We start from the raw sequence: 20100 nt of genomic DNA, 5'->3' as shown, positions 1-20100 counted from the left end.
GACGTCCACGGTTTAACAGACTCTCTCGAATGCTTAGCCGTCAAAAGTAACGCCTGACGCGAGCACTCGAATCTGCTTCCCTCGAACCCAAGTCGAATTGGTTCAGCGCGGCGGCCCTGTATCGTGGCTGGTTTTTTAAAAATAAATAAATAAACAAACAAACCTCAACTCTCCTCCCTCCCTGTGACAAAATATCAGTACTTTCAGGCACTTAGCGCAGCCGCCAAGACAGTAAATGGAAAGGGACCCCTCTCCCCGCGCAGCTGCATTCTGGGAGACGTAGTTTCCTAAGTCTCCGCTGCTACATCGGGATCGCCGCGAGAGGGGAAAGTGGCGGGACTACAATTCCCATAAGCCTGCGCGAAAAAAGCGTGAGACCTGTGCCTTGTCCCACCTGGGCCAGCTGCTCTGGGGAATGTGAATGGTCTGCGGTGGCGGCGGCAGGGAGGAGGCTGCTGCTGTGAGTAGAGGTCTCGCGAGCCCCTCTCTGGTGGGGCTCATTTGGGGAAGGGGGCTCTAGGGGAGGGGCTTCTTCCAGCAGAGCCGTGGCGACCCATGCTGGGCGACCCTCCTTACCTGCTGGTAGGAGGAGGGTGGGGGGTCTAAAGGGGGAGACGTTTCCCGAACTGATATGCCAGATTGCAATTAAGTAGGTTTGCTTTTGGAACTCAGTGGAGGCTGGGGGCTCGCAGTCTTATATATCTATATTTGCACTGTTTTCAAAAACGAATTAATAATAATAATAATAATAATTTACCAATCGCTTTATTTTGCAACCCAAAGTTGGTCCTTGGGATAGCTCAGTCGGCAGAGCATGAAACTCTTTAATCTCAGCGTCGTGGGTTCGAGTTTCCACATCGGGCAAAAGATTCCTGCATTGCAGGGGGGATTGGACCAGATAACCCTCGTGGTCCCCTTCCAACGCTACTTTCCCATGATATACCCCAAGCGTTATATGGGGGTAGGGTGTTGCTTTCCCCTGCTCCTTCTCATGGTGTTTTGTTTCGGGCTGCCAGTTGGCTCGTGACTCTCCAGCCTAATCGTATGGAGTCTGGACACCACCCTGCAACAAGGGGTGGGCAGGGAAGACTTTTGCAACTCATAGGCTTGTAGGGGTAGAAGGGACTGCGAGGGTCATTTAGTCCAGCCCACTGCAGTGCAGGAATCTTTTGCTCAAGGTGGGTCTCGAATCCACATCCCTGAGATTGAGAGTCTCGGTCTTTGCTCTCGGCCGTTTTTCATTTCCTTCTATAGTTACAGCTCTGCTGGATCAGGCCAGTGGCCCATCTAGTCTTGCAGCCCGTTTTCACAGTGTCCAAACAGATGCCTGTGGGAAACCAGGGAGCAGAACCATGAGCACAAGGGCACTCTCTCTTCCTGTGGTTTCCAGTAGCTGCTTTAACTTCCTACATCTGTGGAGGTGAAGCATAGCTATTGTGGCCAGTAGGTATTGATAGCCCTCTCCTCCATGGATTTTTTCCCCAATCCTCTTTTAAAGACATCCAAGTTTGTGGCATCCCTGCCTCTTGGGGGACACTGGAGGACATTGTTAATGCCACCCCCTCTCTTGCCACACACTGCTGCAAGGGCGTAAAGGCTGAAGAATACCTAGTGGGGTTCAAGAGGCATCGGGTGGACATCCTTGAACTGCTAGTCTTGCAAACTTTTGATGTGTGAGCCCTAAGTGATTTCCGCTGCAGTTCCCTGCTGCTAAGTTAAAATGTTGGAAAGTGTGTGCTAACTTCTCAGATTATAAGGCGAGGGGAGGCCAGAGCTTAGTGGTAGAGCATGTGTGTTGCAGGCAGATGGTTTCTGGTTCTTGGCATCTTCAAATAAAAGGAGCTTAAGTGACAGGTCTGGGGGAAACCCCTGTTGAGCTGCTGTCAGACTTGTTAATACTGTCCTAGGCTGACCAAGCATCTCCAGTTAAGATACGCCAAACCTGGGAAATTGAAATGAATCTGCATTTTGTAGTAAATGCAAGGTGTATTATTCTTTTGGACGCAGGTACCGTGTGAATTGTGAGGTTTTCATACATATATTATATCTGTTGAACAGCCTGAAGTTCTGGTCCCTTGGCAACCCTCCTGCCTTGCTGGCTTAGTGTCTTGTTAAGCAACATGAAATGCATCTGCCAAAAAACAAACACTTAAAGAAAAAATAGTTGCTTCTAAAGGGGAAGTGTAGTAGTTAAGAAACTGAGTTACGAATCGGGAAGCCTGTGGTTTGACTCTCGCCTCTGCCAAGCTGGCGTCCTTACAGATGTGCCATACTACAACTCCCAACAGCCATGCTCACACTGCCTGATGGGAGTTGTAGCCTGACACATATGGAAGAAGGGCACCAGGATGGTGAAGATTAGCATAGGTGGTCTACAGTATGAGGGCTAATGATACAAGAATCCCTGAAAGGTACCGGTAAGTCAATAATTATTGCAGCTAGATAATGCACGTGAAGCCCTTTGAGCAGCTGAAAGCAACAATTTATTAAAGTTGGCTAGGGGTGTATTTGAAGGCTGGGGAAGCTGTGGCCCTCCATGTTGCTGGACTACAACTCCCACCGTCCCTGACGATTGGCCATGCTGGCTGATGGGAGTTGGTGTCCAACAAGATCCGGAGGGCCAAAGGTTACATGTTCTTGTCCTAAGTCTCCCCATGCAATTGATACCAGAACGAGGGTTGCAGTTCAGTGTTCACTACAACCTGACCATACTTTTTGCCCACATCCTTTCAGTGAAAGATACACCTGGTAGAATTCACAGCTTTAAGAAAAGGGGCCATGGTCTAAACCAATGAGCCTCTTGGGCTTGCTAATCCAAAGGTTGGTGGTTCAAATCCACATGACGGGGTGAGCTCCCATTGCTCTGTCCCAGCTTCTGCCAACCTAGCGGCTCAAAAGCACATCAGTGCAAGTAGATAAATAGGTACCGCTGTGGCGGGAAGATAAACGGCATTTCCATGCGCTCTGGCTTCCATCACAACGTTCTGTTGTGCCGGAAGCGGTTTAGTCATGCTGGCCACATGACCCGAAAAGCTGTCTGTGGACAAATGCCGGCTCCCTCGGCCTGAAGCAAGATGAGTGCTGCACCTCATAGTCGCTTTTGACCGGACCTAACCATCCAGGGGTCCTTTACCTTTTACCTTACCTTACCTAGTTTAAGAATAACATTTCTCTCTCCTTCTCTCTTTCTGTTATTGGCTCCTCAGATAGCTGCAGCCATGGATATATTTGGTGACCTGCGGCGAATGAACAAGCGCCAGGTAAAAGAAAAGCACGACTACGGTTTGTCTTGCTGCCTGCAAGACCTATATACGTATAAACCTATATAAAAGCAGTTGCATATTTAAAAACAGAAGGCCACCCAACCTCTGTTTAAAAGCCTCTTTGGGAGGTTGTAGTCTCTCCTTCATTGGATGTTTTTAAATGGAGGTTGGGTCTATCGGGGGTTCTTTAGTTGTGATTCCAGTCTTGCTGGGGTTGGACTGGGGGTTCATGATGTTTGGGTTATTCCTTCCGAGCAACTGAGTACAGCTGGCTTAAACTGGTTCTGTTATCTCTTCTGTCACGGTCATGCTGATTATAATAATAGGCCAGAAGGAGCCTGGGCTTCACTTCCTCTTTCAAGCTCTTTTCCTTCTGGTGTGGTGTCGTGTCCTGTATTCAGTGTTAAGGTTTAGTCTTATTTTAAGTTATTGTAAGTTTAAGTTAAGTTTAAGTCTGCTGCAACTGGATTTCCCATGGACAGTTCCAACTCTGAATGTATTGGATTTTGTGACCATTATGCTCATTTGCCTTCAGTAGCAGTAAAGCTCTCCTGGATGAAATACAATGGCCTCTGGTCTATTTCCTGAGAATCCTGGACGTGTTTAAGTTGTTACTCTGCTAACTATACAAATATATTTCTAGTTACAGGTAGGTAACCGTGTTGGTCTGAGTCGAAGCAAAATAAAAAAATTCCTTCAGTAGCACCTTAAAGACCAACTAAGTTTATATTTTGGTATCAGCTTTCGTGTGCATGCACACTTCTTCAGGTGCTACTGAAGGAATTTTTTAATACAAATATATGTATTCCAAACTATACATTGGAATCTACTCTGGATCAATATTGAGTAGAATTCCATGGCAAGTTTCTCATTCTGGAAAACAAGAGCTGAAAAGGGTTTGTTTTTCTACTCTTCAGAGTTCCAGTTTCTTTCCTTTCATTCTCCATATTTAAAATCGGTGGGGTTGTGCGCTTCTCCTCACAGCTGCCCCAAAGCGTCTTAGGAGCAAATAAATGTGACAGCCCCACCCCCACCCCCCGGTCATACAGGATGCTGAGAGATAAAATAAGGAGGCCTGGAAGTGCTTGAGAGGAGAATGTTTTGATGGAAGAGAGTTGTGGGATGTGTGCAAAGGGGTTGTGGAACGCAGCTTTCTTTTTCTTTTCCGGTCTCTCTTTGGGTGGGTGGGTGTTGGATGAAAGGATGATTCATCCAACCCAATTGGTGCCTTAAGAACGTAAGTCAAGTGGAGCTTCCTTTTTGAGATTAAGCAGTTATGACACTTCTTCCACCACCTGCCCAGCATATAATCCAAGGGTACATTTCACTCCCCACGACTTGGCTGGAGCATTTTGTCAGCTTTGTGGCGTCATGGGGAATGTGGGGTGAGCATCCCACAGGCAAGAGCAATTTGCACGACTCCTTCACTGCATGTCAAAATCACAGGTCCACCTGAGCACTTAGTCTAGGGAAGGGTTAAAGGAACACCAAGTCAGGCTGCTGCACCATTGAGCTAAGTATTATCTACACTGACCGGCAGCAGCTGGCCAGAGTTTCCAGTAGGGACATTCCCAGCTTTCCCTGGACATGTCAGGAATTGGAACTGGGCCGTTCCAAATAATGTTTGTATCCGACTAAGCTATGCTCAGGATAGAACCACTGAAAGTGAATGGACCTCAGTTAGTCATCTCCATTAATTTCAGTGGACGGTATCTTAGAGGGTGCAACAGTCAATTTAACCCACAAGTAGGAATGAACGTATAAGCAGCAGATAACACTAAATAAGTGAAAATTTGAGACGGAAATGGGTGAAATAATAGAATATGCAACCGACAAAAGACTACCTAGAATGCCATGGAGAGATGGACTGGGAGGTCTGAAGATAAGGGATAAATGATGGATATTGTATGATGTATATATAAGTTGTAAAAATGCATAAGCAACAAAATAAAATAATTTCAATGGACGGTGTCAATATGAAGTACTTCTGCTAGTGGCAGGTTTTCTTCTTGTGCAACAGAACTTCATTTCCCCCTCCTCTCTCGGTGCCCTCACCAGATTTGCTCTGGAGGGTTGGAGTAACTTCCAGAACAGGTTTTTTTTGGGGGGGGGGAAGGGGGCGTATGGGCAGAAGAGAAGGGAAGGTTCGGTTGTTCAGCCCCAAGTCCTTGTGCTAACAGAACTAATTCACTAGATGCCACCCAATGGGTGGTTTTATATTGATTGATTATTTAATTTCTATACCACTTAATATATTTAAAATATCTCTTAAGTGGTGGTACCCGAAAAACTGAGGCAGCAACAGACACCATGCAACAGACATCGTAAACAAAATATTACAAAAGCACATGGTTACATATAAAAATGTAACATTAATGAAAAGTTTTATATATAAATCAATATCCATTCATTTTTCCTTCTGACACACCCTCCCTTTCAGCCACCATGTTCTCACCCAGGGTCCAAACAAACTCTAGCTCAGCTGCTTTTTATTGTGTTGTGTTTCTCTCTCTGTGTGTGTGTGTTGTTGTTTTTTTTAAAAAAATACTGTATTATTTTAACTTTTGTGAGCAGAGTACATATGTTTTTGGGTGACCACAATAAATCATGGAGGGTGAAGGGAAAAAAATGTTCTAGTTTATCTCCCCCACCCAACCTCCGCCTTTAAACAATTTTACCTATTCTGAAAGAAGCCAGGAAATGAGGGCATCCTTGGGGTTCCTTTTGAGCACTGCACAGCTGCCTTGTGCAGGCAGGTGAAATCTGAGTGCCCTACTTTCCCCTCCGCATTGATCTACTTTCTCCCTCTTTGGTGAGGGCGGCAGTGTTGTGGTCAGGGCACCCTCCTTCTCGGCAGTCTGTTTTTGATTGCCCTGTTTTGTGCAACCCCACCAAGCCGCTTGTTATAAAGGCACGGCGCCCTGGGAAGCCTTCACCTCTGTCGAAGAAGCTCAACGTGCGTCTGTTGAAGATAAAAAGATCCTACAGTATTTACATCTCGGAATGTGCCTCCCCCCACTTTCCTTCCTGGAAGCAAACTGCACTAGCAGCTGTGACCATTTATGTTTCTGTGCAGTATAATAATCTCTCCCCCTCCCCAAACTGTTGTGGTTACATTAAACATAGAAATGGGGGTCAATGGGACTTTTGTAGAGGTGTAAAAGCACAAATGTGGGTTACTGGAGCCCAGTCTTTTCAGGAGATTCCCTTGCCCTGGTTGCCTCCTTTCATGCTTGCTTCCTTGTTCCTTAAAAACGGTTTCTGGGCTCTGCCATTCACACCCAAGCTAGTTTTCCCAGCTCTTGAGCTGGAGCAATTGCTCTTAAGCCCAGTGCATTTTGTACTAGTGCATTCTGTGCTGCTATAACATCACGAAATGAGAACCCTGCTGGCATCTGTTGGCTTGCTTGCTTGCTTAATCTCATGTTTTTGATCTGCTGTTTTCACTTATCAAGGCTCTTCCCCTCCTTACAGCTCTATTACCAAGTCTTAAATTTTGCCATGATTGTGTCTTCGGCGCTGATGATATGGAAAGGCCTTATTGTTATCACTGGGAGTGAGAGTCCTATCGTTGTAGTGCTCAGGTATGTCTATGTTAAATCAAATCTGTTGCTGGGATAGCGAGCGATCCATAGCTTATGCCCCATTCCTCTCCTAAAATAGTATCTGCAGATCTTGGAAGGAGACCAGGATGTGTGGTTTCGGCAACTGTTGTCTGTCTGATGTACAGTCATATCTCGGTTTAAGTACACTTCATTTTAAGTACTTTCAGTTTAAGTACTCCGTGGACCCGTCTGGAATGGATTAATCCACTTTCCATTACTTTCAATGGGAAAGTTTGCTTCAGGTTAAGTACAGACTTCCGGAACCAATTGTGTACTTAAACCAAGGTACAACTGTATCTCCTTCGTTAGGTTTATTCAATCTGTGCATCCTATACCACTTTTTTTTTTAAAAAAAAAAGTCCCAAAATTATTTACAACCAAAGTAAAAAGTACAATAAAAATCACATGAGCTTGATTAACAACAGATTTAGCCCCTGTCTATGGAATGCTCTCAGTCAGTCAATCATTTTATTTGTATGCTTCCTTTCCAGAGTTAAAACCATGCTCAAGGCTGCTTGCAACATATAAAAAAATATGCAAAAGACAACAAAAGTAGTAATAAACAATAAATGTAACATCAAGATGTACACAACCAAATTGAGCAATTTGCACATACTTTTTTAATTTAAACAAAATAAATATGCAACAAACAAACAAACAGCAACATCCACCCCCCAACAACAAAAAACCCCAAACAACACTGCAGTCCAAGAGTCTGTTCAGCAGCCCCAGCTTTTGTAGCTGGAGACAGTCAGACAGACAGCAACATTTCCCCCTCCCCTCCCTGGTCAGGTGGGGAAAGTCCTGCAAGGCAGGGAGCAGGTTGAGCCGGTATCCCAAGTCTCACAGCCAAGGGAGGCCTGCCAGACACCAACCCTTGTCGTCATTTCATTTCCAGGCAAAGACATTTGAAATGGTTTAAAGGGCATTGTGGGATATAGCGCATCTTGGAATGTGAAATACGTCACCTGTCAAATATCAGGGTGTCGCTTCAATCGCCTGTGAACATGATTGATTTTTCTTCAGTTACCACTGTAATAGTAATTTTTAAAGAAGAAAACTAGTACCAAGCTTCCTCCCTGCCTCCCCAACAGAAGAATGATACTGACTCCTTAATTCCCGTTTCTCTTCTTTCCTTTATAGTGGCAGCATGGAGCCAGCCTTTCACAGAGGAGATCTGCTGTTCTTAACAAACTTCCGGGACGACCCCATCAGGGCCGGGGAAATAGTGGTTTTTAAAGTCGAAGGCAGAGATATTCCGATTGTACACAGAGTAATCAAAGTCCACGAAAAGTAATGGCAAAAACAATTCAGTGCTGTCACTGGTGTAGTCATCCTGCTTGGCTGTTAGAATGTAGAATGCTTAGAAGGAATCGAGATTTGCATTTGAAGTGAAATGGGGAGGGTGAACTGGGCAGGAAATACTTGGGCCAAATGAAGCTAAATGTACATTCCTTAATAAATATAAAAAGGGACGTATTTGGTGCATATATGTATTGAATGAGTGCTGTCAATGCAGTCAGCCTCAGCTCTCCAAATTATTGGGTTTTGAAAGCATCTGCAGTACTTCCTTTCACTCTGCAGCTGTTCAGCCGCTTTTTAAAACATCAGCTCCATAAAGTGGTTTATCACAGAGGACTGCAGACGAAGGGGTTCCCAGCTGTTGGGATGCTTTCCTTCACGGCGATCCACTTGCCTGGTTTGCACGTCATGCTAAGCCAAACCACGGCTTAGTGCAAATGTGCGGGCTCTGGGAAAGGAGGTCAGAGCCTTTTTGCTCATCCCCAGACATCCTGCTGCTGCCCTGTACTGAGCTAAGCCATGGTTTGGCTTAGTGTGTGGCTCAAACCCGGGCTTGTGCTCCAGACTTAATCGTGAGCTGAAACCAATGTTAGGAACATAGGAAGCTGTCTAACACCAAGTCATACTATTGGTCCATCTAGCAGACTTAATGTACACTGACTAGCAGCGGGTCCTGAGGGGTTCAGCCAGGGAGTTTGCTAGGGTTGCCAGTCTCAATAGAGGTCAGGACCTCTGTGCCTTTAATTGCCCTGCTCTCTTTTGAGTCTGGAAACCTTAAAGAGAAACCAGCAGACCCTTTGCTTGGGAATTAAACAAAGGGTCTGCTGGTTTCTCTTTAAGGTTTCCAGACTCAAAAGAGAGCAGGGCAATTAAAGGCACAGAAGTCCCGTCCTCTATTGAGTCCGGCAATCCTAGAGTTTGCCCCTATGGTTTGCACCACCAGACCTTTTGGATCACAGCTTCCCTCTGCCCCAGCCAGCATGGCCAATGGTCAGGAATTATGGGAGTTGTGGTTAAAAAAAAATATGGGCAGGACACAATCCCAGGCTTCTGCCTCTAGCCCAGAGAATGTACTAAGTCTGGTGCTATTCCCTCAAAGCTTTTCTGAATTGAAACGACCTCTTTCTTGGACCCCAAATTTCTTGTTACTTTCACATGTGCAGGTGTCTGTTTTCCAGATCAAGAAACGCTCTTATTTCTCTTTAATCACATTAGGGCAGGCATCTAGTAACTAAACAGATAACTCTTTGTTTTGCCCAAAGTAAATTATTAACAGGCCGGGGAGAAATAGGTGCTTAGATCTGTCAGTAAGAGTCAGAAATGAAGGTCTTGATATTTATTAAAGGCAACAGGAAGGGCAGACTGGGACCTTATCCGTTCTGTTCCCTGTTTTGCAAACATTCTAATGGACGACTTCCATATGTGGTGCCACAACGCGTTGGCTGTCTTGTTGTTGTTTTTTTGTAGAGAAAACGGCAACATCAAATTTCTGACCAAGGGCGACAATAATGAAGTTGACGACAGAGGCTTGTACAAAGAAGGCCAGAACTGGCTTGAGAAGAAGGACGTCGTTGGCAGAGCACGAGGGTGAGTATTGCTGCAGGGTGGGCTGTGTTGCCCCTGAAATGAAGGGCAATAGGTGGGTGACTTTTTAAAAAGCAGTAAGTAGAACAATCCTCTTTAGCAGGGGTGGGAAGCCTTTTTCAGATCACAGACCCCGTTTCTTTCCGGGCTACTACTATCATCATCATAATATGCTGGTGGCAGGCAGGACCCAGAAGCAAAAGCGGTCAGAGCAAAAAGTATCAATTTTTTTATCATTGTACGAAGGGCTAGTATCTACACCCTCACATGCCCCCTCTCCCTCCTGCACCTAGTCAAGCAAGGGGCATTAAAAGCATTCACAGACTTATTTCAGCAAGGGGAAAATACTCAGGGAGGGTTCAAAGCAGGGCTGGTAAGGGGAGTAGCCCGGGGATTTTCCTGAGGGTCGGGTAGAAAGGCCTGGAGGGCTGCATTTTCCTTCCCACCCCTGCTGCAGAGGAATTCTGCGTAGAATCGTAGAGTTGGAATGGACCCCCAAGGGTCATCTAGTCCAACCCCCTGCAATGCAGGAATCTCAGCTAAAGCACCCATGGCAGATGGTCACCCAACCACTGCTTTAAAACCTCCAAGGAAGGAGAGTCCATCGCCTTCCAAGGGAGTCAGACAGCTCTTGCGGTCAGAGACTTCTTCCTGCTGTTTAGTCGGAATCTCCTTTCTTGTAACTTTGAATCCATTGGTTCGAGTCCTTCCCTCCAGGGCAGGAGAAAACAAGCTTTTGCTCTCCATCTTCCATGTGTCAGTCTTTTAAGATATTTGAAGATAGCGATCCTATCTCCTCCCAGTCTCCTCTTTTCCAGGTTAAACATGCTTAGTGGGCTGTTCCCCACCCCCCACCCCGTGTCAGAATTTCTGATTTCTGTGAAAAAAAAATGCCAGCAATAGCAAGTCTTAATTGCACTGCCGTATTTGCCTTTGCCCGTGAATACTCCACTCTCATTTGGGCTGCACAAAGCTTTCTGCAGTGCTACATAAACTATTCTCTGTCTTGTGTGCATTTATTTTGCTCAAAACAGCACTTGTCTCTCAGGAGGGAGGATGTGGGCTGTTTGGGGCCACCTAAACCCTGACTTTCCAGCCTTGTGCATTAAATACATTCAAATGGACTGTTCGTTTTCGGCCTTTATTTATTCTACTTTTACCAGTTTTAGCTGTCAGATTCTCAAACTATACTAGCCAAAAGGGCTAGAAACCATTTTCTCCTTTCACAGTGAATTCTGATATTTGAAGCTCCTGAGGCCTACTGTGCTTACACCTGGTCTGGCTTTAAAAATAAAATAAAATAAAAATAAAAGCATAAAATGCTACATTAAGTCAGGCTATTTTGAAATGACTTTATGCTATTCTGTTTAACCTCCACGGATCAGGTTTTTGCCGTATGTTGGAATGGTGACCATAATCATGAACGACTACCCAAAATTTAAGGTAAGTAAAGATTTAACTCTGGGGCCAATAACTTTTTCGGCAAAGAAGCAATTCTTTTGCCAACTAATCTGCAAACTTGCATTAACAGATTCCCTGGTAGAGAGAAGATTGCGCCTGGAAGGTTTTATCAGGCCTACTTCCTTTTGCCATTAAAGGCTCATGTTTCAGATATGGGATAATTTTGGTCTGCACAATGCATTGGCAGATTTATTTCATAAAATTTATACACCGCTTGATGGTAAATAAGAAAAAACAAATGCTGACGCGGCAACAGCAGGTATCATTAAAGTGAATGGGAATTGTGCAAAACTACAAATGGTCTGTTGTGTAGCTCCCATTAATTTCAGTGGAGTGTCAATGTACAAAGCCTCAATTCCCTGATTTTTTTTAAAAAATATACTCAAGGAAATGTTCACCTTATGCAGATATCATTCCCGTTTCATATTTCTGAGGGCAGCATCTTGCTTTGCATCAAGGATCACGTTGGAGAATTTTTGCGAGCGTGAGTATTCAAATAGAGCAGATTACTTTGGGTTAAAGGCCAATGGAAGGTTTGAGGTTTTTCTTTTTAAAGGATTGCATCTGCCGCCAGCAGGCAAGATAGATCCCTAGAAAACACAAGTAGCCCTGCGTGAAACGTTGACTAAACTTGGATTGTAAAGACAAATAAGAACTATGAAGGACTCTTAAGTGTATCTACCATACAGTTTACCTAACAATGAAGTGAGTGGCAAGATGACCATTCATTTTAAAAAGTTCTATATTTATTTACTTTTTTAAATAAAAGGATCTTGCTGTCCCGACAATTATTGTTTCTCAAAGCTGCTCATATTAATAAAAGTGAATGACGGGTTGTGCCATCAGTCTTATAAACTGAAAAGACCACAAGGAGTTAATTCTTCAAAGCCAGAATGAATGAAGAGGCATTTATATGCAATAGTGGCCAGGTTGATCTTCCCTTTCTGGAAAGCATTGTGGAGCTACATTTTCCTCATAACAAATTAATAGTTAAGGGTGTTTTTATTTTTCCTTTTCTCAAATGCCACAGAGAAAACTAGCCATGTGTCACATTTATAAATAAGCTTTTATTCTTTTTTTGTTTTGCTCAACAGAATGTTTTTAAATTCCCGACCATGTTGCTATAGGCAGTGTTAAAATAAGCCTTGTTTTTGTAGAGCTGTAGATATAATTTCCACACATAATTAGTCATGCGGTAATACTGTGTGTTCCGTGATTCTGTTAGATTTCAGTTTTAATCATTATTTGAAACACACCAAGAGTCAAATATTAGATCTCTAATCAAGTAAGAATACATCTACATGCGTAAGTATATGCACTCTTATTCAGAGCCTCATGTGCCCTCCAGTGGCGCCCAAAATTCCTGCTCCGTTCACTTCAGTCATGAGTGCAGCTTCACTCACACATAGGGGTGTACATAGAGCCAAGGTTTCTACATAATTGGAAGCCATGGTTCATTTAACAAGCCATGAATGAAACACATTGCTTCTCCAAAGTTAGTCTATTTCCAGCTTCTTTGTAGTTAGGGAGCATCTGGTGGTCAAATCACGTTTAAGGATGGGTTCACACATAACACCAAACCATTGTTGTTGTTTAGTCGTTTAGTCGTGTCCGACTCTTCGTGACCCCATGGACCATAGCACGCCAGGCACTCCTGTCTTGCACTGCCTCCCGCAGTTTGGTCAAACTCATGTTCGTAGCTTCGAGAACACTGTCCAACCATCTTGTCCTCTGTCGTCCCCTTCTCCTAGTGCCCTCAATCTTTCCCAACATCAGGGTCTTTTCCAAGGATTCTTCTCTTCTCATGAGGTGGCCAAAGTATTGGAGCCTCAGCTTCACGATCTGTCCTTCCAGGGAGCACTCAGGGCTGATTTCCTTAAGAATGGATAGGTTTGATCTTCTAGCAGTCCATGGGACTCTCAAGAGTCTCCTCCAGCACCATAATTCAAAAGCATCAATTCTTCGACGATCAGCCTTCTTTATGGTCCAGCTCTCACTTCCATACATCACTACTGGAAAAACCATAGCTTTAACTATACGGACCTTTGTCGGCAAAGTGATGTCTCTGCTTTTTAAGATGCTGTCTAGGTTTGTCATTGCACACCAAACCATAGTTTTTTTAAAAAACCAAACCAAACCCAAGGTTCATGGTTTCAGTTTGTGGTTTGTTGGCAGTGTACAAACCATAGTTAAGCTTTGGGCAGTATTTGCACAAAATGCTGAACCATGGTTTAATAAACCATGGTATAGTAAACCATGGTTTAGTGTTATGTGTGAACCAGGCGAGAGTGAGTTATTCCACTGGAAAGAATAGTGGCCAATCGGGAATCCATGTTCGTTCACATTGCAGACAATTTCGACTCACCCTTTGCTTTTCAGAAACTGGTGCCAGTCGTTTATTGAAAACTTATTCTGAAACAGTATCTGATTTTTGGCGTCTGAGATGCAAAGAGTTATGTTAAATACCAAAGTAATCTATATGTTTTGTTTGCAGTACGCTCTCTTGGCTGTCATGGGCGCGTATGTCCTCCTGAAACGAGAATCATAAAAGACTGAACATGGAACTGCCTTGCGCAACTCTTGAGCATAGATATACAAAGAGATACTAATATATTTGAACCGTCCCTGTGTCTACAAAATATTTCATGGTCCGCAGACAATACTGTCCCAATGAATTTTCCTGTCCGTGCCACAATCTTAAAAACCCAATTTTTTGTGCATAAGTCCTACTGGTTGCGTCTGAACGAGCCAATAAGTGTTCTTACAACGGGATTACAAACACTGTCCACTGGTATTTTGTTTACAATATTGTTTTGATTTTCATGTTTTCACGGTTGCTTTTCAGCAAGGGATATAAATGGGCAGAGTGACTGGGATGGAAGTGGGGTGGGGAGGGTCAATATCATGGAAATTTCAGCGCTCAGGGTGGGGCAGGGGGCTGGTTAAACATTCCAAAACGGATCTACACTGCATGATATATATATCAAACTTGTTTGTGAGAGGAGACTTTTTTGTGGTTGTTGTGACAAAATAAAAATTGTACTGCTGGACTGGGCTTGTCTGAGAAGAGCAGGTTGACAATCTTGGCTCTCAGTAGCTTGAGATGAGATTGTGTTATTCTCTCATAGACGGGGAAGAGCCCCCCCTGCAGATTCATTGAGGTGGTCCTGCTCCTCCCTCGGTAGCACAGTCATCTGCATCATTCTGCCCATGAGAACCTGGACCACACACAAGATGCAGATGCATGAGAAAATTGTCAACCAGTAACCAACCAGGAACATTCCTGTGTTTGAAGACGCCCACACTGCCTTGTGTGAATTAGCAACAGAGGCAGCTCACGTCTTCCAGTGTGTGATCCAGGAGATCCTAAACCTCTGGAAGACGGATCAGGTCCACTCAAGCCTTCTGAGAAGCTGATGTGGCACCCCAGGATGTCAGTGTACATCATTGATCTCCCTTTCCCCCAGGAATAAAATACTGGGTGAGAAGGATGGATATACTTACTTACTAAACAACCCAGAAACGGCACAATCTGAGCTACGTGTGGATTTTTGACATGCAGTTGTGCACATGTATACATCTTCTGCAGACTGGAGTGTCTTCTTGGGGTAGGGGGAAGGAATCCCATAGTTTGGAGGACACTCCAAAGCCCAACTCTTGAGAAAAACCAACCAAAATGTGGGGAATTTTTGGGTCATCTGGAACTCTTGGTTAGGCAGGATGTTACCCAAAACTAGGTGGTAGGATTGAGTTGGGAAGGCAAGGCAAAATGTTGTATCCATGAGGTAAAATAATAAGGCATTATCCAACCAAGTTTTTCTCTTATGGACCAATACTTTTGCTTTATAATGTGGAAAGTGATGCTGAGGTACGAGTATTATGGATTGTTCCAAGATTCACCTGTAGAAATTAATAGACCTGCAGAAATGTAGCATAAAGAGCTTTCTTGTGGGTGATACTGTTTTTTAAAGAAAGAATTATGTTGGTCCGCATCTACCCTGCCAGCATAAACTTGTCCAACAGTTGTGGCTTGTTCCAAATCTCTCCCGGGAAATGGCATTTTGTATCGGTGCTCAGAATCTCCACTTCTCCACACTGTCCATGTTAAGAGCACTCCTCCTGCCCATTTTGGCTTTTTACGACCCCTTCATGGCCTTAGAGAAGTCACTTTAACAATGTGAATAATATTTGTGCGCGTGGTTTTTTTATAATTATTATTTTTGAAAAATACTTTTGCCTTTCTGCATAATCACGGTTATAAATGTTGTCCGTTCCACGGATCTGCCTGCCTTTAAAAGGAAAAACAAAAAGTAAAGAAAATTCACTGTTTCAAAGATTTGTAACATCTGTCTGAAAGGACCTACAGAAAAGCGTTAAGTGAAAAGTGGAAGTTCAGCTGGGTCTTTGGGTTATGTGACATAATAAATGTGGTGCCCTGAAAACATCTCATTCATTTGTCTTATCATGCTATGCAATAATATCATTAAAGACTTGCTGTCTCGGTTTATGATTCACTGTGGTTATTTCCCCCCACCTCCATTTCTGCTGGAGTCATCTCTGCTTAGCTCTTTATGGTTGTTGTGGATGATGATGATGATTCAAAAAGAAACCCAGTTACAGCCCCCTCCCCCCGATTGCTTTCTATCCAGACGTTAGGAAAAGCTGTTGCTCTTGGGTCTTGCTTGTGGACTCCCCTTGAGTACATGGTCAGCCACGGTGAGGCCAGAATCCTGGACGAGACGGGCCTTTGGTCTGGATCCAGCAGGGCTCTTCGTATTGTAGAAACATATATTTGTAGAGTTTGGAGGGACCAAGAGTCATCTAGTAGACTCCACCGTGGGAGCAGGGCCGGGGCGGGGGAGTGCTAGAGTCCTGTCTAGTCAAGTTGTGTGGGATCAATTTCAATCTGTTACCTCCGAGGATGTGGACAGGCTGCTTGGACGAGTGAAACCAACCACCTGTCTCCTTGACCCTTGCCCATTCTGGCTTATAAAAGCTAGCCGGGAAGGGCTGGGCGATGGGCTTCGTGGGTTGGTGAATGCTTCTCTCTGTGAGGGAGCCTTCCCAGACCCGCTGAAAGAGGCGGTTATTAAACCGCTTCTTAAAAAACCATCTTTAGATGCGGCCAATATGGCCAACTATCGCCCAGTCTCAAATCTTCCATTCCTGGGCAAGGTGATTGAGCGAGTGGTTGCTGAACAACTCCAGGCACGCCTGGAAGAAGCGGACCATTTGGATCCCTTCCAGTCGGGATTCAGGCCTCATCATGGGACTGAAACTGCCTTGGACGCACTGATCGATCTCTGGTGGACTAGAGATAAAGGTGAGAGCTGTTTCCTAGTCCTGCTGGATCTCTCAGTGGCTTTTGACACCATCGACCATAACATCCTTCTGGACCGTCTATAGAGGGTTTGGGAGCTGGGGGCACTGTCATACAGTGGTTCCGCTCCTTCCTCCTGGGCTGTGTTCAGAAAGTGGTGGTGGGGGATGAGTGTTCAGACCCCTGGGCTCTCACTTGGGTGCCTCAGGGTTCTGTCCTCTCCCCCATGCTTTTTAACATCTACATGCAGCCGCTGGGAGAGATCATCAGGGGGTTTGGGCTGGGTGTTCATCAGTATGCGGATGATACCCAGCTCTACCTCTCTTTCAAATCAGAACCAGTGAAGGTCCTATGTGAGTGCTTGGATGTGGTTGGAGGATGGATGGCAGCTAACAGATTGAGGTTGAATCCCAACAAGACAGAAGTACTGTTCGTGGGGGACAGGAGGCGGGCAGGTGTGGAGGACTCCCTGATCCTGAATGGGGTAACTGTGCCCTTGAAGGACCAGATGCACAGCCTGGGAGTCATTTTGGACTCACAGCTGTCCATGGAGGCACAGGTCAATTCTGTGTCCAGGGCAGCTGTTTATCAGCTCCATCTGGTACACAGGCTGAGACCCTACTTGCCCGCGGACTGTCTCACCAGAGTGGTGCATGCTCTAGTTATCTCTCGCTTGGACTATTGCAATGCGCTCTACGTGGGGCTACCTTTGAAGGTGACCCGGAAACTACAACTAACCCAGAATGCGGCAGCTAGACTGGTGACTGGGAGCGGCCGCCGAGACCACATAACACCGGTCCTGAAAGACCTACATTGGCTCCCAGTACGTTTCTGAGCACAATTCAAAGTGTTGGTGCTGACCTTTAAAGCCCTAAACGGCCTCGGTCCAGTATACCTGAAGGAACGTCTCCTCCCCCATCGTTCTGCCCGGACACTGAGGTCCAGCGCCGAGGGCCTTCTGGCGGTTCCCTTGCTACGAGAAGCCAAGTTACAGGGAACCAGGCAGAGGGCCTTCTTAGTAGTGGCACCCACCCTGTGGAATGCCCTCCCACCAGAGGTCAAAGAGAACAACTACCAGACCTTTAGAATGCATCTCAAGGCAGCCTTGTTTAGGGAAGCTTTTAATGTTTGATGGATTTTTGTATTTTAATATTTTGTTGGAAGCCGCCCAGAGTGGCTGGTGGAACCCGGCCAGACGGGCGGGGTATAAATAATATATTATTATTATTATTATTATTATTATTATTATTATTATTATTATTATTATTACTATTACTATTACTATTATCCAACCCCCTGCAATGCAGGAATCTCAGCTAAATCATCCATGACAGGTGGCCATCCAACCTCTGCTTAAAAACCTCCAAGGAAAGAGAGCCCACCACTTTCCGAGGGAGTCCGTCCCAGTGTTGAGCAGCTCTTATTGCCAAAAAGTTCTTCCTAATGTTGTCAGATTCTCCTTGGGGATGGCCTCAGAAATGGTCAAAAATCCTTAAGAACTTGGTGATTCTAGAAGCTCCCACCCAGCTGCATGCAACTTGGCTTCCTTGACTTCCTTGACCTGGTCGTCTCCTACCAGGACTCCCTGCCTCTCTCATCGCAGGACCTTGGACAGTTCCGAATTGGCAATTTGCTGAGGTCATATAACCCTGCCCAGTTCACTCTCACTGTTTTCTTTGATGGTGCATGTAGCATTTATTTAATCATACCATTAGTTAGCCCATAAGCGGAGTTTTCTAGGTGATAGGCAACTTCAAGTGCAGTCGGCAAAGAATGGGCATATCAGTTGGAAGTTAATGCAATAGCAGCAAAACAAAAAGACACATTAAGAGAGTGACAGAAATAGTATTTCAGGAGTTAACCTTTTATGTCATATTTTTGTACAACATGTCCCAGTGGTCACGGATGTTGTAGCCCACCAATAACTGAACCTGCCAATTCCCTATCCGTTGTATAGAAAGTAACAGATAGATTAGTAATCTGTTTCTTCTGCCTGAACTATACTGTTGAAAGCTGAAGCTTTTTAATACTTTCCTGCCTTCAAACAGAAGATTAAACAGAAGTTCTTGCTTGGCCAATTTTTTATATATATATATAATTGAATAGGTGCCTTTCTTTCCCAGAAGCTGTTTTCCACTAGATGCATCTCTGAACATTTTTTGAAAGGGGCCCCCTCCTAGATCCACAGCCTTGCGGATATCAGCAGAGGACCTGGCAATACCTGAGCTGAGAATGAATTTCAAGAGGAAAGCAATCCTGGGTTGGGTGGTAAATTTTGGACAGCGTGACCCAGCCAAGACTGCCCAAAGCGGGAGAAAACTCCAAGATTATAACTTGGCTGACATTTACGGCATAGCTTCAGTTCTTTCCACCGTCCACTGACAAACTCAAATAAAAATGTTTGATGAAAGGCATTGGCAGTTTTAACTCTACTTTTTACTTCTGTGTCGATATCAGGATTGTGGTTGTCCAACAGGACTAATCTTAAATGGGTGCCATAAGCTCAGTACCACCCCCAGGAATTTGGAGGCCTCGTGGTATAAGTCTTGGGTGAAGAAATTGAGGGGTAGATGGGAATTGTGTTTTTTTTAAAAAAAAAATCACTTGACGTTCTCCATGGAACAGTAGCCCTAGACAACCAGCCTACACCATTTTTGTCACTTTCTCCATGGCTGCCACCAAACAAGCGAGAGAATGGACATTGCATAGCCCGCAAGTGTCCTGGAAATATCGGGACTTTTGATGGATTTATTGCAAGCGAAGTGTGCCAATGAATCTTGTGCCCACACGCTACCTCTGGCGTGAGCTTTGCAGAATACGCAATGTCATTGGAAGTCGATTGAAGCCTGAATGCTGTCCTTCTGGACAATGAAGGAAAAAACGGCTTGAAAGCTGCAACTAGTGTTTATTGTAGTAGACAGTAATAAACACAGAGATTGCTATATACAGATACAGAGTGTCAACAGCGTGTACAGTCTCTCGGCAAATTGCCATCAACCAATCCCTCATACTCTAACCACCACAGACAGAATGACTCTCTCAGGACGGAGGCATATATATATATATATATATATATATATATATATATATATATATATATATAGCTGCTCTGTTACAGTATAATACTGATTGGCTGAGCTCAACCAATCCTTATCTTACACCAAAGTCTAATAACACACTCTGTGTATGCTCAGGGACTAGCTGTTCTTTGCAGGCTGTGAGGGGGTGTGAGATATTCTGCCCAGAATATCTCACAGGGACATCCTGTTCTTTTCCTGCGAGAACACAGCGACTGTTGTGGGCGCTGTGATCTCGTGTGGTTTTTGCTCTGAGATCAAGCCCTGAAAAAAACGGGACGGGGCCATGATGATCTTGTGTGGTGCAAAACATGTTTCGGGGCATTGTGAGATTGCCCTGGGGAAAAAAAAGTGTGTCATTGGGGCTCAGTGACCTTGCACAGGTCACAAGACTTGTGCAGGAGCACAGACAGGATGATGCACGTCCTGGTTTTGAGACTCAACATGCTGGAGGTATGGAACCCATTGGTTTCTGAGACGAGGACAGT

At 44.7% G+C, this 20100-nt stretch overlaps 1 protein-coding gene across 2 annotated transcripts; it reads left to right on the top strand.

Annotated features, from left to right (window-relative positions):
* The first annotated feature begins 306 nt into the window (after positions 1-306).
* Positions 307-15722, top strand: SEC11C (SEC11 homolog C, signal peptidase complex subunit). 2 transcript variants are annotated; one of them, XM_060280341.1, is made up of 8 exons: positions 307-460; positions 3207-3260; positions 6738-6847; positions 8012-8161; positions 9638-9757; positions 11140-11197; positions 11623-11699; positions 13710-15722. In XM_060280341.1, exons 1-8 carry the CDS (start codon positions 422-424, stop codon positions 13747-13749), a joined length of 648 nt encoding a protein of 215 aa, XP_060136324.1. In that variant the 5' UTR covers positions 307-421; the 3' UTR covers positions 13750-15722. The 2 variants fall into 2 exon arrangements, with proteins under 2 accessions (XP_060136324.1, XP_034956623.1); XM_035100732.2 differs by lacking the exon at positions 11623-11699.
* Positions 15723-20100: the final 4378 nt, after the last annotated feature.

Source organism: Zootoca vivipara, chromosome 11, assembly GCF_963506605.1.
Source record: "Zootoca vivipara chromosome 11, rZooViv1.1, whole genome shotgun sequence".
In the NCBI taxonomy this organism is placed as follows: domain Eukaryota; kingdom Metazoa; phylum Chordata; class Lepidosauria; order Squamata; family Lacertidae; genus Zootoca; species Zootoca vivipara.
Note: the sequence above shows the minus strand (reverse complement) of the source record. Positions and strands in the feature narration are given on the sequence as shown.

What these genes read in the sequence shown, in the direction of transcription:
- SEC11C (XM_060280341.1), top strand. Translation starts at nt 422, where the DNA reads ATGGTCTGCGGTGGCGGCGGCAGGGAGGAGGCTGCTGCT. An exon ending in ACGACTACCCAAAATTTAAG is followed by an intron (nt 11,198 to 11,622) that starts GTAAGTAAAGAT and finishes CACCTTATGCAG; the next exon opens with ATATCATTCCCGTTTCATAT. An exon ending in GTTGGAGAATTTTTGCGAGC is followed by an intron (nt 11,700 to 13,709) that starts GTGAGTATTCAA and finishes TTTTGTTTGCAG; the next exon opens with TACGCTCTCTTGGCTGTCAT.